The following is a 16,764-nucleotide window of genomic DNA, read 5'->3' as shown; positions in this document are numbered from 1 at the left end:
TGTCTCACACCCTCATACTGTTGAGTGTTTAGGGCACGATTTTCAATAAGTTCCCTCCCAGCTGCAGGTGACTTATCCACAAAAGCTCCTCCAGCTGCAGCATCAAGCATTTGCCTTTCCAAGGGTAAGAGTCCTTCGTAAAAGCAAGTAAGTAGGGTCTCATCCTTCATTTGATGTTGTGGGAATTGTGCAAGTAAGGAATTGAACCTCTCATAGTAGGCAGCATAAGACTCATCTGGGGCTTGTTCAATTCCACTGAGCTTCTTCCTGAGTGCGATGACCTTTGAAGCTGGGAAGTATTTTTCCAAGAAGGCCTTCCTCATTGTTTCCCATGAGGTGATACGTCCAGCAGGGAATCTCATATAGCCAATCTTTGGCTCTGTCAGCTAAGGAGAATGGAAATGCCTTCATCTTCAGAATGTTTTCATCTGCTCCTTGTGGTTGCATGTTAGAACACACAACCTGGAATGCTCTAAGATGCTTGTGGGCGTCCTCCATAGGAAGTCCATGGAAAATAGGGAGTTGGTGCAATAGTCCACTCTTCAGTTCAAACTCTGCTTGTCTTCCTGCTGCAGGGGCAGGGTACACAATGCCTATAGGGGGTCCTCCCTCGACTGTTGCTGTGGATAGTTCCCTAATGGATGCCATTCTCTCTTCTTGAACTTCTTCAGGTGGTGGTGTAAGTGGTGGTGTAGAGTTGGACGAAACCACAGGTGAAGGTGAACGTGAAGGAGGAGATGGAGTAGGTGTAGGTGATGTGGACTCTTCAGAAGAATAGATCCTCTTCCCTTGCTCGTTAAATTTGTAATCTTTGAATGGCAAAGAGGAAGGTCTTCTGTACTCAAGTTGTGGAGGATTCTTCAAACGAGCAAGTCTGTAGACCCCCGTACTTTTTCTTGTTTATTTTAATTTGTCGTATAATGTTTGAAACCACGTATTCGTATGGTACACAAGTATTCGCGCTTAGGTTAAGACTTTGAGGCCATTAAAAAGGATTAAGAAATTTAGAGAAAATCCAATTTGGGTCTAGAAAAGTATTTTTAAAGTATCAAGGCTTAGGATAAGCTCGGAAAATTTTTCCCGAAAGGATTCGATGAAGTATAGGAGAAATAAGGGTGTTTGAAGAGGTAATTTTCGGAGTGGGCTTGAGAAAATTAAAAGGAAAATGAAATAGGAGCAGCCCAAGCCCATTGGCCCAAAAGGAGGGGCAGAATCGACTTTTCACAATTAAAATTTGGGAGAGGTATTTAAGGAACACATTCTCCAAACCCTAGCCTCAACCCACCTCATTTTCACTTCAGCTCTCTCTCTCTACCCGAGAGCTTCTCTCTCCTCATCCTCGCCGGAAATCGCCGCCGCCGCACCGCCGCCGGCCGCCGCCGGTCGCCGGAATCCGGATTTCAACCAAAATTTCCAGATTTTCTTCTCTTCCTTCCCTCTTTCCATTTCTCCAACCAAAATCAAGAAATTTAGCCATTTAATCCCCCAAAAACCCTAGAACCCGAAGCTAAAATTGGGGCTTTTGTGATTTCTTCTTTCCAAGCTCAAATCAAGGTATTTTCCATCCTAATCTAGCCTCTAATCCTTCGATATATACCTATTTCTTCCTAAATCCGAGATTTTAATTTGGGTTTGTGATTTTGTTTGCATGAACCCGATTTCTCCTTGAACCATCAAGCTAGGCTATGGGTTTGGCAAGGATTTTTGGTAAGGATCTATCCATGCAACCTTGTTTTCGAGTTTTTGGTTGAGATGTTGATTATGGACGGATTTGTAGGTGAAGAAGGCCAAGGAGAAGGTATATGACGTGGTTTTTGAAGGAGAAAGGGTAAGGAATGGGTTTTGGACAAACCCTAGAATTTTTGGAATTTATTTGATTGATTTGGTTTATGTTGAGCTATTGTTGTTGTTGGAAAAATTGTGAAATTAGAGATTTGAGGATGGATAAATTAGTAGGATTTTATTAGCATAATTTTCTTAGTGTTGGAATTTTGTTGTTGAAGATTTGGTAATTATAGTTGTGTAGTTTTGGCCAAAGGAAAAAGAAAAGGAAGAAGAAAAGAAATGGATTTGTTCTTGGAAGAAAAGGGAAAATAAAGAAAATGGTAAAAATTGGATTAAATGAGTTTTTACCTTGGTAAAGTGGTAAAAAAGTGAAGAAGGTGAAAGTAAAGGTAAATTCGGTAAAAAGGAGGTAAAAGGTAAAAGTGAAAGTGTGGAGGTAAAAGTCATGGTAAAAGTGAAAAGGTGAAAAATGAGAAGTAATTGGATAAAAGTAAAAGTAAAACTTTATTTATAATTATTTACTTATTTATTTTTAATAAATAATAAATAATGGTAAATAAAGGATTACTTGGTCAAAAGTCAGAAGTCAAAGTCAAATGTCAAAAGTCAACTCCGAGACTTGACCAGGGTTGACCGACCTCGTAAAACATAAGGATCGACTCAACTTTGGTCGCTCGGATTGGCGAAAGTTTAGCGGAGCGATAAGGACGTTTTCCTTTTTAAGAAAGAAGTTAGTTTCCCAAATTGGTAAAGGTTGAAAGAAATAATTAATGGTCTCATTGAAATAAAAAGGATTAGTATGCGCGATTACTTTAAAGTTGATCATGATGTTTACCTGGATAATTACTTACCAACTAAGTAATGGTTTAGGAAACACGATCGTTAAGGAAGCTTAAGCGGAAAGCATCAGAGTGTGGAGTACGCCAACATTTTCCAGGTAGGGTGAGCTGTCCCTTCCTTGTTAGAGGCTTTTCGTTATATGTGGAATGCTCTAGTATAATATTATGTTGCCTGCAAGTATGTTTTTGGTTGTTCATTAGTCGATGCCTCGTGATACATGTGTTTTCAGAACTGATAATTGTTGATTGCGAAAACCGAGGCTAGACTTGCATGTTGAGATACTGTACCCTTTGTATGTTTGTGACCTGAAAGTGAATGGGACCTAGACGCGTTGATTCCTAGGGATCCCACGGTGTCGATAACCGTGAACCTCCGGAGGGGGCTGTGCTCCTATGTTTGTCGGGGAAAGGTAAGTACAGACAGTGAACCAGTCATAGGAGACTCAGAGCCAGGAAATGGACACTTTCGCTACTTGTAGTCACAAGGACTACAGAGTAGTTGGCTGGTTCTCTTACTCAGGACGAACCAGATCGGTCACTGATTTATTTTACTTTAGCCGGCAGGTAAGTATCTCGGAGCTCCAAATTGTGTGAAGCATGCTGCATATGATTTCCTGAAACGAAACAACTGTGATTGTTTTTGTTTGCATTTGTTTTACTTGATTTTACAAATGCGCGCAACCTATATTCTAGTAGCTATGTTTTACCTATTAGATTTCAAACCTAACTAAGGTTGGGTCGGCCCCTATTGGGCTAGCGAGGACGAAATGCTCACCCCTACATTTCAGGTTACAACGAGGTCATTCCGGACGATTTGGATTAGAGGTGGGTCGTTGGCCGAGTCCGTGTGTTGCTGTTCCTGTTGCTTGAAGTTCTTCCCATTTGGTACTCTATCGATTTACTAGCTTCTCTTTCTATGTTGAACTCTGTGAGGTCCGCCTACCTGGGAGCGCGCCTCACCCCTTGTTGTATTGTTATTGTTGAACTCCCTTTCATTTCGGTTATGATGTAAGCCCTAAGGCATCACAGTGCACTTGCCATTTTATTTTGTTGCTTTTCCTGACTTGTCGATTTAAATGTTGGGTTGTTGATTTAAAGTTCTTTCTTAAAAGTTTTTCTTGGTCTCCCATTTTCCCAAAAATTGCATTTTCAACAAGCCTTGTAGTATTAAGTTGGTAGGTCTACGACGTATCGAGCTCCTATTGGCTTAATATTACGGCACTGTGGTATACCCATTCGGGTCGCCACAGTAGAGTGGTATCAGAGCCGGTTTCAAAAAAAAAAAAAAAAAAAAAGAGTTGTTTTCGTAAAAGCGTTTTTTCCAAAAACCGAACAACCCAAAAACGTTTTCGAGAAAGTTTCTCTTGGTTTTGCAAAAGTGTTTTTCTTTTTCCAAAAAAAAAAAAAAAAAAAAAAAAAAAAAAAAAAAAAGCTTTGCGGAAAAATCTTTTGAGTTTTCGTTGTCTTGCGAGTTGTCTCGATTTCCAAAGAAAAAGGATTTAAGAAAGAAGTTTCAAATCACCTGTGACGCCTAATCCCAAACCATCGCTTCTCATTTAGATTCCTTTGCGCTACCATAACCCTTCGCGTGGCTCCCCTATCTACTTTGCTTCTTTTCGAGAGTCATTCATTCGTTGCATAATCCGATCATCGTAGTTATGTGTTGTTGCAAAATGATATCGTGAGATCTTCATTAGGGAGATTCCACATCGTGCATTTGGCACATGAAAATGGAAAAGTCTTTGATTTGTAGACTTCAACCGAACGTTGAAGAGTTTATGATTTCTTGATAGGAGCATTTTAATGCGACGTTTTAACTGCATTTCCTTACATTTCTTGCGTCATTTCCTTAGTAAAACTCTGTTTAGGAAAGTTTCCATTCTTTGATTGGGAAAGTTCCTATTTGTAGAAAGTTTCCATTTTTCTTAGTTTCTATTTTCCATTTTTAGGAAGTTTCCATTCTTGTAGTTTTCATTTCTCATTTCTGGCAAGTTTCTATTTTTCATTTTTAGTAACTTTCTATTTTTCATTTTTGGTAAGTTTCTATTTTTCAAATTAGGTAAGTTTCTATTTTCTCATACTAGTTTCTATTTTCAGGACCTCCGAGCTAAAAAGTGGAAATGAACGCACGAATGGAAAGAGGAGCCTGCGAACATCAAGACAAACAAATATGAGAGAAAACGGTCCACACATTTGAGCAGAAATGAAGAAACAAGCTTTCCTAGTGCAACCAGGAAACCCTACGAAATGGAGGAGAGCTTACCAATGAAGTTTCCAACGCAACTATGAAAAGAAATGAAGAAAATAAAGTGTTGTGACGTTGGAAGATGACATGGCATAGAAGTGACGCATGGAGGCCCAAAAACTCTCAAGACTTGTTGGATTTTCGGCTAATTGGATAAAAGCCCACCAAAGCCCATGGAACTAGGGTTTGTGACGCAAACCCTAGCCCTAAAGATGTTTTGCCGTGAATTTGCAAGAGAGAAACAAGGAAGAGGCGTCCAAAAATCAGAAATTAAAAAGAGATTTTCTAGGGAGATTATCTAGGGCTATTTTTATGGAAAGAAAATACTTGGAGATAAACCCTAGAAGCTTTGCCGTGAAAAAGGAAGAGATAAACAAGGGAGAACGTGAAATTCCTAGGGTTTTGGACGGCAAAGATATTCCCTAGAGAGTTTTAAGGAAAGAGAAAAAGGTGGAGACCAAGAAAAGCTCAAATGAAGACTAGATACATTCCTACATTCCCTAAAGAGTTTTGGCCGAATTTAAAGACAGAAAATCAGAAATTATCTCAAGAATTTCGGCAAGAAAATCAAGGGAAATATTCTAGGAAATTATGTGATTGGTTGAGACACCTCATAGGGCTTATGTGGCAAGAAGTCATTGGAGGAAATTATGTGGAAGTGCAAGCAATAGCCGTGAGTTTTTCTAGGGTTTTGGACGGCATGGAGACCTAGGGGCCGTCCCCTATATATTCCTCTCTTCTCTCAACGTCAAGGAGTTCCCACTTTTGCGTTTTATAACTTTAGAAAAAAATCAGAAAACTCTCTCTAGCTTAGCCGTGTTCTTCTCCATCCTCTAGGGCAACCACTAAGTTCAAGCAAGGCCAAGGAAGAAGAGGACAAGCCGTGCACATCATCCATCACCATCCTTGAAGATTGCTTTCGAAATTCAAGAGACCACATCACCTTTTCGTTCATCACCATCTCCATCTCTTGGTGTAATTCGATTCTTCCTTGTAACCTTTGCTTTGTAATTTTCGTTGGTTATGCCCTAGTTGACACATGTGTTTGAACAATTTTCGAATTCTGAAATTCTATGATTAATTGTTAATTTTCAGATTCATGTTTTGCGATTTATGGTTGCTTATGTGTGAGTGTTTGATTAAATTTGCATGATAGATAACTTTTGTATTTTAATCTTATGTGGTTGCAAACACCTAGGGTTTTTATATAATTGGTGCTACGAATTTAAGAACATGAATCAACTTTTTGGTTTTGTGTTCTTGAATCAATAAGTAGTAAAGGTTTTGTACAAAAACCGAATTTAATCAAAGAAGATTGCAATTAGGTGGACTTTTTCATACTAAGTTGCACATTTGAATTGATAGCCTTTCTAAATGCTTATTGCGTTGAACATGTATGATTGACTAGCTTTCTAGGGCTTGAATGCATGTTTGATAGGATTAGTCTATGTGCTTTCACTTAGATTAATTAGCGTTGAAAGTAAAATATGGGAAATTGTTTGCTTTGAACGTTTCACATGATCAATTCCTCTTGCATGACTATGATGAACAATGATGAACTTGAATTAATTTTAATCATATGTTTCGATTTTGATCTTTGTTCTTGCATTCCATTTGTATTTTTATGTTTTTGCATTTTAATTATTCTGTTAACTTAGTTTTATTTTCAGAAAAACCAAAATCAAAAATACCCCCCTTTTTTCGTAAATAATGTATATATGTGTGATTATTATACTTTGTTTTAGTTTTAATTGTTTAATTGTTTGACAATGACAGGTGTACCCTCAATCCCCGGAATAGAACGATCCCTATTTACTTTATACTACTAATGACATTTCAGGGTTAAATTATGCGCTTGCTTTAAGCGTATCATTTCTCATGTTGTGAGCTTTGTGAACCATATTGTCTTTTGTTCTGTCTCAGTTTGATTCTTGTTAAGATGCCGCCACGACCCGATCCTAGAATGGCAGCAGTGCTAAGGGCATTCGAAGCCCTAGGCAATGCCCCGGAACAGACCCCGGAGGAACTTGAAAGATATAGGGTGACGCAATGCTTGGAGCAGTTTACCAAGCTTAAACCACCCCAGTTCAACGGAATCGGTGAAGCCTGCGAGGCTGAAAACTGGTTGAGGCAAATCTTGAAGATCTTGGATATCTTACGGACACCGGAGCAGTATCGTGTGTCCCTAGCTGTACACCAGCTTGTCGGGGAGGCTGACAACTGGTGGGATACCGTCCGTAGCCTACGGACTGTCGCTGATCTAACTTGGGCAGAGTTCGAGCAACTCTTTCTGGAGAGATTCTTTCCACCTGTTCTGAAGGCACAGAAGATCAGTGAGTTCTTTGCTTTGACGCAAGGAAACAAGACCACTCACGAGTATGTTGTGGCCTGATACGCTCAAAGCAAGCACATAATTTAACCCTGAAATGTCATTAGTAGTATAAAGTAAATAGGGATCGTTCTATTCCGGGGATTGAGGGTACACCTGTCATTGTCAAACAATTAAACAATCAAAATTTAAAACAAAGTATAATAATCACAAAGATATTCACAAGTATATACATATTTACGAAAATAAGGGGGCATTTTGTTTTTGGTTTTCTATTTCCGAAAATAAATACTAAGTTAACTAAATAATTAAAATGCAAAAACATAAAAATACAAATGGAATGCAAGAACAAAGATCAAAGTCGAAACTCATGATTAAAATTGATTCACGTTCATCATTGTTCATCATAGTCATGCAAGAGGAGTTGATCATGTGAAACGTTAAAAGCAAACAATTCCCCATATTTTACTTTCAATGCTAATTAATCTAAGTGAAAGCACATAGACTAATCCTATCAAACATGCATTCAAGCCCTAGAAAGCTAGTCAATCATACATGTTTAACGCAATAAGCACCTAGAAAGGCTATCAACTCAAATGTGCAACTTAGTATGAAAAAGTCCACCTAATTGCAATCTTCTTTGATTAAATTCGGTTTTTGTACAAAACCTTTACTACTTATTCGATTCAAGAACACAAAACCAAAAAGTTGATTCATGTTCTCAAATTCGTAGCAACATTCACATAAAAACCCTAAATGTTTCGAACCATTCAAGATTATCATACAAAAGATTTCTATCATGCAAATTTAATCAAACACTCACACAAAAGCAACCATAAATCGCAATATATGAATCTGAAAATTAACAATTAATCACAAAATTTCAGAAATCAACACTTGTTCAAACATGTGTGTCAACTAGGGCAAAACCAACGAAAATACAAAGCAAAGTTACAAGGAGAATCGGATTACACCGTGATGAAGGTGAGATGAATGAAGTGATGATGTGGTCTCTTGAATTTTGAAAGCAATCTTCAAGGTGGAGGATGGATGGTGTTCACGGCTTGTCTTCTTCTTCCTTGGCCTTGCTTGCACTTCGTGGTTGCCCTAGAGGATGGAGAGGAGCACGGCTAGGCTAGAGAGTTTTCTGATTTTTTTCTAAGTTGTAAATTGTATGGAGAGAGGAACCCTTGACGTTGAGAAGAAGAGAGACTATATAGGGGACGACAAACTTGGTCTCCAAGCCGTGCAATTCTCTAGGGTCTCTCACGGCAATGACTTGTTTAATCCACATATCTTCCTCCAATGTAAGCTTGCCACATAAGCCCTATGACATGGTTCAACCAATCACATAATTTTCTAGAATATCTCCCTAAATAAACTTGCCGAAATTCCTTGAGATATTTTCTGATTTTGCACTTCCAATTCGGCCAAACTTCCTTTAGGGTTTCAAGGAATGTATCTAGACTTCTTTTGAGAGATTTTCGAGTTCAACATATATTCTCCTTCCTTTTATTTCTCCCTCAAAAATCTCTACCGAATTTCTCTTTAATATTCTGATTTTCCACGCCTCTTCCTTGTTTCTCTCATTGCTTTGGACGGCAAACATCTTTAAGGTTAGGGTTTTGCGTCACAAACCCTAATGTCATGGGCTTTGGTGGGCCTTGATCCATTTTGCCGAAAATCCATAGAGTTCTTGGGCCTCGTTGCTTCATCTTCAAGCCTTCTTATTTTCCAACGCAAAACACTTCATTTCTTTCATTTCTTTTCATAGTTGCGTTGGAAACTTCATTGGTAAGCTCTCCTCCATTTCGCAGGGTTTCCTGGTTGCACTAGGAAAGCTTGTTTCTTCATTTCTGCTCAAATGTGTGGGCCGTTTTCTCTCATATTTGTTTGTCTTGATGTTCGCAAGCTCCTCTTTCCATTTGCGCGTTCATTTCCACTTTTGAGCTCGGAGGTCCTGAAAATAGAAACTAGTATGAAAAATAGAAACTTACCTAACTTGAAAAATAGAAACTTACTAAAAATGAAAAATAGAAAGTTACTAAAAATGAAAAATAGAAAGTTACTAAAAATGAAAAATAGAAACTTTCCTAAACTGAAAAATGGAAACTTGCCAGAAATGAGAAATGAAAACTACAAAAATAGAAACTTTATACAAATAGGAACTTTCCCAATCAAAGAATAGAAACTTTCCAAAACAGGGATTTTTCCAAGGAAATGGCGCAGAAAACATAGGGAAATGCAGTTAAAACGTCGCATTAAAATGCTCCTATCAAATTCCCCCACACTTAGCTTTTGCTAGTCCCTTAGCAAAATCACACTAAGACATACACTAAGACTCAACGAAAATTAAAGAATCAAACAACCAAAATGACTCTATTGCCCTTCAACTATTTGTCTCAGCAATCTCTTACTTTCACAACACCAAGATTAGCACTCAACCAAGATTCAATGTTTAGGCATTCGAGAGTTAATTAAAACACATAATTCACGTATACACAAGTAGGACTTGGTTGGAACAATGGTGATGGTTTCTGTTAAGCATGCTTCAACAAGTTTGATTCAATTTCTCACAAGGTATATCCACTCTTTCTTCTCTCAGATCATGGCAATGCTTAAAAGCTTATACACTCAATTATATGTGAAAGATAGCAAGTATATCACATAATGCAAGAAACGAAAGCACAAATATAATTTTCTTTAAAGATCTCATGAAGGATATCAACTACTTGCACAGATGGACCCGAGCCATAGGTTCAACTCTTGCAACTCATCTCCACATCAAGGGCTGTCCCATCTTAAGGATCAAGAAGGTCTTCTCAAGGGTTGTAATGGGGCCATGGCTCAAGGTTTAAAGAAACGAAGGGTAAGGAAATTAACAAAGTGTCCTAAAAACCTAGTAGAGCTCATGTAAATGTAGAGAGACTTCTAGAAATCCACCAAGTATGCCAAAACGTCACTATCCCATGGGGGTGTTATAAAGGGGCCTAATGTCTTCATGTTGGGCCCAATCTTCATTGTAAACTTCCCTTGAACTCTCGTGAAATGGACAAAGGCCAAATTTTTCTATAGTGGGCCTTCAATTCAAAACAAACTCCTAAATCACTTAGTATGGGGGACTAGAATCCATAAACATATATTTTTCTTTCTTTCCTTTCTTTTTAGCCGTACACATTTTTCTTTTTCTTTTTCTTTTTCATTTTTCACGGCTTTCACATATTTTTTTCTTTATGGACAAAATTCCCCCACACTTGAACTTTCACCTCTTCTTATCCTTCATTGTTGACGCCAAAAATCTTCAAGTAAAGTCTCAATTTAGCTCCACTAAGTCCTTAGGACAAAGGGTAGGGTTATAGCTATACTAAGGCTTAGGTTAAAGATTTTAAGGGTGATGAAAGAAAAGGCTTAACGTAGGCTCAAAGGGGTTTATCTAGGGGAGTCCCACGACGGGCACAATTAGGGACACAGGTTCATTTGGCAATGGTGGTAATTCCTAGGGTGCCTCTATCCTTTCCAGAATCAGGGCCATGTATTGATATAACGTCTCAACAAGCACAAGAGCGAATTCTAGCATTCTCTAGTCCATCAAACTTAATCTATGGCAAGTAGTCAATCAAGATGAAAGAATAATGAGATCATCAAAACATCGCCAAGAAATTAAGAATATATATTTTTCATTTCACTCCAAGAAAAGGGACATGGGCACAATTATCTCACATGAGTTTATATGAATCCAAATTCATCTTAACATGCTCGTATTCTGTACCAAAGTTACGAAATCCATATCCACTACAAGGCATATATTTTTCATATATCTCAATTAACCAAAGAATACCATTTTAAGTCATCTCAATTTTGTGATCCTCTTTTAGTCATGATTTCAGAGATATAGAATCATCCTAGACAGTTGAAAGGGCATCCTAAGACTCGAAAACAAAAACAAAAGACTAAGACTCAATAAAGTCAACGAAAATTTTTGTTATTTTAGACATTTTTCGATTTTTTTGTATTTTTCAATATATATGACTCAAGACAAAAGTATAAATCCCTTCCCCCACACTTAAATATTGCATTGTCCTCAATGTAATCAATCATAAGCATGCAATGAAACACTTAAGCATATAGGGATGAAATTTACGAAAATAAAGTTCAAAGAAAAACAAAAGGCATAAAATAAAGAAGTAGGGAGGAAAAAGAGCAAATCTGCGTTGAAGGCTCCTCCACAGCTACTTCTGAATTGGGTTGCCTCCCAAGCAGCGCTTAATGTTTATAGTCTTTCAGCCTAGACTTGTACCTCCATTTAATCCTCAAGAGGTGGAACGTTCTGGAGGGGTACTTCCTCCACTTCGTGTTCCACAAACGCCTCATAGTAAGGCTTCAAGCGATGGCCATTCACTTTGAACTCGTTACCTGTTTGTTCACTCTTTATCTGCACAGCTCCATGAGAAAACACATTAGTGATAACAAAAGGTCCAATCCAACGAGAACGAAGTTTACCTGGGAAGAGTTTGAGACGAGAATGGAAGAGAAGAACTTTTTGACCCACAACAAAAGTCTTCCTTCGAATCATTTTATCATGGAATGCCTTAGTCTTTTCTTTATAAATGTTGGCACTTTCGAAAGCATCATTCCTAATTTCCTCTAACTCTTGCAACTGCAGCTTATGAAGCCCAGCTTCATCAAGATCCATGTGGAACTGCTTCACAGCCCACCAAGCTTTGTGCTCTAACTCCACAGGTAAATGGCAAGGTTTGCCATAGACAATTCGATATGGGGACATACCTATGGGAGTCTTATATGCAGTTCTGTAAGCCCACAAAGCATCCTCCAAGCGTAGGGACCAATCCTTCCTGTTAGGGTTCACAGTCTTTTCCAATATCCCCTTGATCTGACGATTTGAGACTTCAGCTTGCCCACTAGTGTGGGGGTGATAAGGTGTAGAAACCTTATGTGTAACATCATATTTCTTCAACAAGGCCTCAATCGTCCTATTGCAAAAGTGGGATCCACCATCACTAATGAGAACTCTAGGCATTCCAAACCTGCTAAAGATGTTAGACTTGATAAAATCTGCAACAACCTTAGAGTCATTAGTTCGAGTGGCCTTTGCTTCCACCCATTTGGAAACATAGTCCACTGCAAGCAGAATATATAAACACCCAAAAGATGAAGGGAAAGGGCCCATGAAATCTATACCCCAGACATCAAATATTTCAACAGTTATGATATTAGACAATGGCATTTGATCTCTAGAGCTTAAATTTCCTGTTCTTTGGCATCTATCACAAGTCAAACAATAAGCATGTGCATCCTTAAATAACGTTGGCCAAAAGAACCCAGATTCCAATACCTTAAATGCAGTTTTCTTAGACCCGAAGTGACCCCCACGTGCTTTAGAATGGCAAAAAGAAAGTATGGCATTATGTTCATGTTCAGGCACACATCTCCTAATCAGTTGATCAGAGCAATATTTCCACAAATAAGGTTCATCCCAAACATATTGCTTAACAGTTTTCTTAAGCCTATCTCTATTAGCACGTGACATGGTATCAGGAATCTTCCTAGAAACAATATAGTTCACAATATCAGCATACCATGGTTCACTTACCTGAAGTCCAAAGAGCTGCTCATCTGGAAACGTCTCCACCAGAGGGAGAGGGTCTTCTGCATGCACCAAACGACTCAAGTGGTCAGCTACCACGTTTTCACTACCCTTCTTGTCCTTGATTTCAACGTCAAACTCTTGTAAGAGTAGGACCCATCTAATAAGCCTTGGTTTCGCCTCCTTCTTGGTCATCAAGTACTTCAAAGCTGCATGGTCAGTATAAATAATCACCTTGGTACCAAGTAAGTAGGAACGAAACTTTTCAAGGGCAAAGACAACTGCAAGGAGCTCTTTCTCTGTGGTAGAGTAATTCATTTGTGCATCATTCAGAGTCCTTGAGGCGTAGTAGATGGCATAGGGTCGTTTGTCCTTCCTTTGCCCCAAAACAGCTCCAACTGCATAGTCAGAGGCATCACACATCAACTCAAAGGGCAAGGACCAATCTGGAGGTAGCATGATGGGGGCTGACGTCAACAACTCCTTAAGCTTGTCAAAAGCATCTTGACATTCCTTGTCAAAGTGAAACGGTACATCCTTCTGGAGTAGTTGGCATAGAGGTCTCGAAATCTTGGAGAAGTCCTTGATAAACCTCCTATAAAAACCTGCATGGCCAAGGAAAGAACGAATCTCTCTCACAGAAGTGGGAGAGGGTAAGTAACGCACAATATCCACCTTGGCCTTATCAACCTCTATTCCCCTAGCAGAAACAATATGTCCTAGAACTATTCCTTGTTTAACCATAAAATGGCATTTCTCCCAATTAAGTACAAGGTTAGTTTCCATGCAACGTTTTAGAATTATTTCCAGATTATTAAGACAATCATCAAAATTCTTTCCAAAAACTGAAAAGTCATCCATGAATACCTCTATGATTTTCTCAATATAATCTGAAAAAATACTTACCATACACCTCTGAAAGGTACCTGGGGCGTTGCAAAGTCCAAAGGGCATACGTCGATAGGCAAATGTCCCAAAGGGGCAAGTGAAGGTTGTCTTCTCTTGGTCTTCATTGGCTATGGCAATCTGATTGTATCCTGAGTAGCCATCCAGGAAGCAGTAGTAGTCATGGCCAACCAAACGCTCAAGCATCTGATCAATGAATGGAAGAGGAAAGTGATCTTTCCTTGTTGTTGCGTTGAGCTTCCTATAATCAATGCAAACTCTGTGGCATGTGACTGTCCTTTGGGGCACCAGTTCGTTCTCAGCATTTTTCACCACAGTTACCCCAGATTTCTTGGGCACAACCTGAACTGGAGAGACCCACTTGGAGTCTGAAATAGGGTAGATCACCCCACAATCAAGGAGCTTGATGACCTCCTTCTTCACAACTTCCATCATAGGAGGGTTGAGACGACGTTGAGCCTCTCTAGTGGGTTTTGTCCCCTCCTCAAGAAGTATTCTATGGACGCAAGTAGTAGGGCTTATTCCCTTGATATCCGCCAACGTCCATCCTATGGCGGTCTTGTGTTGCTTCAACATCTCCACCAATACTCTTGAGACGAAGTAAGAGAGGAGGACACAATCACTGGTAAAGTCTCCTTGTCTCCTAAGTAGACATACTTCAAGTGGTTTGGTAGAGGTTTAAGTTCAAGTTCTGGTGCCTGAACCACTGAAGGTAAAGTCTTATTAGCAGATAACTGAATGGACAAGGGTGAAGTAGACTTACCTACATGGTGAAGCTTCAAGGAATGAGACGTTTTCAATGATCGTTCCTTCACAAGTTTCCTTCAATTCCTCCTCTGAGACAATGGCACCACCTTTTGTGTACCCTACTCCTTGTTCGAGTGTTGTGGCTAGGGTATCCTCATTCATGGCCTCAAACATTTTCTGGGTAAGGTCATCCAAAATGTCAATAGAATAACAATCATTTATGTCAAGAGGATACCTCATGGCTTCAAAAATGTTGAAGCCAATAACGTCACCATCAAACTCCATGGTGAGAGAGCCTGCATACACATCTATCTTCGTCCTAGCTGTCCTTAAGAAAGGACGCCCCAAAAGCAAAGGAGTGGAACTCACAGGGGAGTCCTCCATTTCCAACACATAAAAATCAGCTGGGAAGATAAGATGGTTAACCTGCACAAGCACATCCTCTAACAAACCTCTAGGGTAGGCATTGGATCTGTCAGCTAACTGAATGATAACATTATCAGATTTAAGTTCCCCTAGACCTAGGGTTTCATAAACAGAATAGGGCATAACATTAACAGATGCACCTAGATCTAGCATGGCATTCTTAAATCTGGAGTTACCGATAGTACATGGAATAGTAAAGCTTCCAGGATCCTTACACTTTGGAGGAATCTTCCTCTGAATCAATGTAACATCCCATATCTTAATTCACCGGTTTACTAGTCATTTGGACAGTAAACGACAATTCGATTTACTTTTACTCTTTTTCGGTAACTTTAGTGGCCCTAAAAGTTGACTTTTTGATCGGGTCAAAATTTGAGAAAACTTCCTTCGTGAAAGTTGTAGAGGACATTAAACCGAGCGCGTGCATATGTGGTTCGTAAAAATCGGAGTTCGTATGCAAAAGTTATGGTCAAAATACTAAAATTACTGTTCATAGTAACTTTCTATATATAGAGAAAATACTGTGGTAAGTTTCTATATTTTTCCAGAAACTTACCGAGCTTTCTGGGGTCTTCTTTGTCCGGCCATATCTTCCTCCACAGGCCTCCAATCGACTTGATTCCAAAAGCAATTTTTCTCACCTTGACGTCGCCTATAGTTTCTCTGAAGACATCGGCGTGAAAAACGAACTGTGGAAGGAGATGCAAGGCCGAGAAGCCGCACAGCTCGAGCTGGAAATCGCCTCCCTTCACCGGCTGATATCTTCCGATTCCGGCCACCCCAGACGACCAAGTTAGGTTCTTGGGAGCGCCTTGGGACGTAGATGATGCTCCCGGAAGCTTTTGCCGAGATTTGAAGCGTGGAGGAAGAATCGACGGTTTGAAGTTACTATTCACAGTTCGGGTTCAACCTTCCCCTTAATTGTTGAGGTACTTCCGCTCATTTTCTAACTTGGTCACAGTTGAAAGAATTAATGGGTGTGTTGAGTAGGTGTTACTGCCAAATTTTGGTGGCCATTGGAGTTGGTGGCAGTGGCGGCTGCGCCGCCACTTTGGGCGGCGGTAACGGCGGCTAGGGTAGCTTTTTAATTTCAATTTCTGGCTAGTTAAATTCTATAATTATCATAGAGCTTATATATGAAGTTTGGTGAGGATTGGTGGAGTTTTGAATCGGTTATAAATTTCTAAAGATTTGGATTTCGGTTAATGTTAATCGTGGATCCGATTGTCGGATTTCCTCCATAATTGTTATATAGTCTGGAATCGACGAGTGGGCAGTGTTGGTGAAGTTTGGTTGGATGCGGAAGAGGATTGGAGAAGTTGAGGTTATGGGTTTTGAGATTTAATTATTGATTATCGTAAAATTATTTTCCGTCCGGTAATTATTTATGTACGAATAATTGTGTACAGGACGAGATACCGACTCATCGCTCGATGAAGGAACTCGTACGCGTGAACGCTTAAATAGTACTGTGAGTGGACTTTTATTTTTAAATATTGATGCATGCATTTATTTTCTTAAAATAATGCTCTAGTTATTAATCATATTACATTTTGAACAAATGAATTGATTTTCGGAATTTGATTTCGGTTTATCTCGTGGAATTGCTTTCAATAATGAGTTTCAAAGGTTGATTATGATTTATAATATTATTTGACAAATTGCTTATTTCCGAGGTAATTTTCCGGAATTAAGTATATTTCTAATTGCCGATTTAAGTTCCTGGAAGATTCTCGAGATGAGTTTCGATGGAGTTGGATTTTCTCATTTATTTATTAACTTTCGGTTTTGGCATCGGGAATGCCTAATTTAGGATTTTGGATTTGGTTGGTTTCTTGGAGATTTTGAGAGATTTTTTGGAAATGGGATTTTGCTTATACTA

At 39.1% G+C, this 16,764-nt stretch overlaps 1 protein-coding gene and 1 long non-coding RNA gene across 2 annotated transcripts; both read left to right on the top strand.

Annotated features, from left to right (window-relative positions):
• The first annotated feature begins 1,328 nt into the window (after nt 1-1,328).
• Nucleotides 1,329-3,677, top strand: LOC133732241 (uncharacterized). Its single transcript, XR_009856993.1, has 5 exons — nt 1,329-1,554; nt 1,683-1,707; nt 1,778-1,828; nt 2,656-2,722; nt 3,413-3,677. It is a non-coding gene; the product is annotated as an uncharacterized LOC133732241 (long non-coding RNA).
• Nucleotides 3,678-6,808: 3,131 nt separating this feature from the next.
• LOC133730626 (uncharacterized) lies at nt 6,809-7,261 on the top strand. Its single transcript, XM_062158180.1, has one exon. The coding sequence runs from the start codon at nt 6,809-6,811 to the stop codon at nt 7,259-7,261; it is 453 nt and encodes a 150-aa protein (XP_062014164.1).
• Nucleotides 7,262-16,764: the final 9,503 nt, after the last annotated feature.

Source organism: Rosa rugosa, chromosome 2 (genome assembly GCF_958449725.1).
Source record: "Rosa rugosa chromosome 2, drRosRugo1.1, whole genome shotgun sequence".
NCBI lineage: Eukaryota > Viridiplantae > Streptophyta > Magnoliopsida > Rosales > Rosaceae > Rosa > Rosa rugosa.
This window is presented reverse-complemented; position numbering and strand designations above follow the sequence as displayed.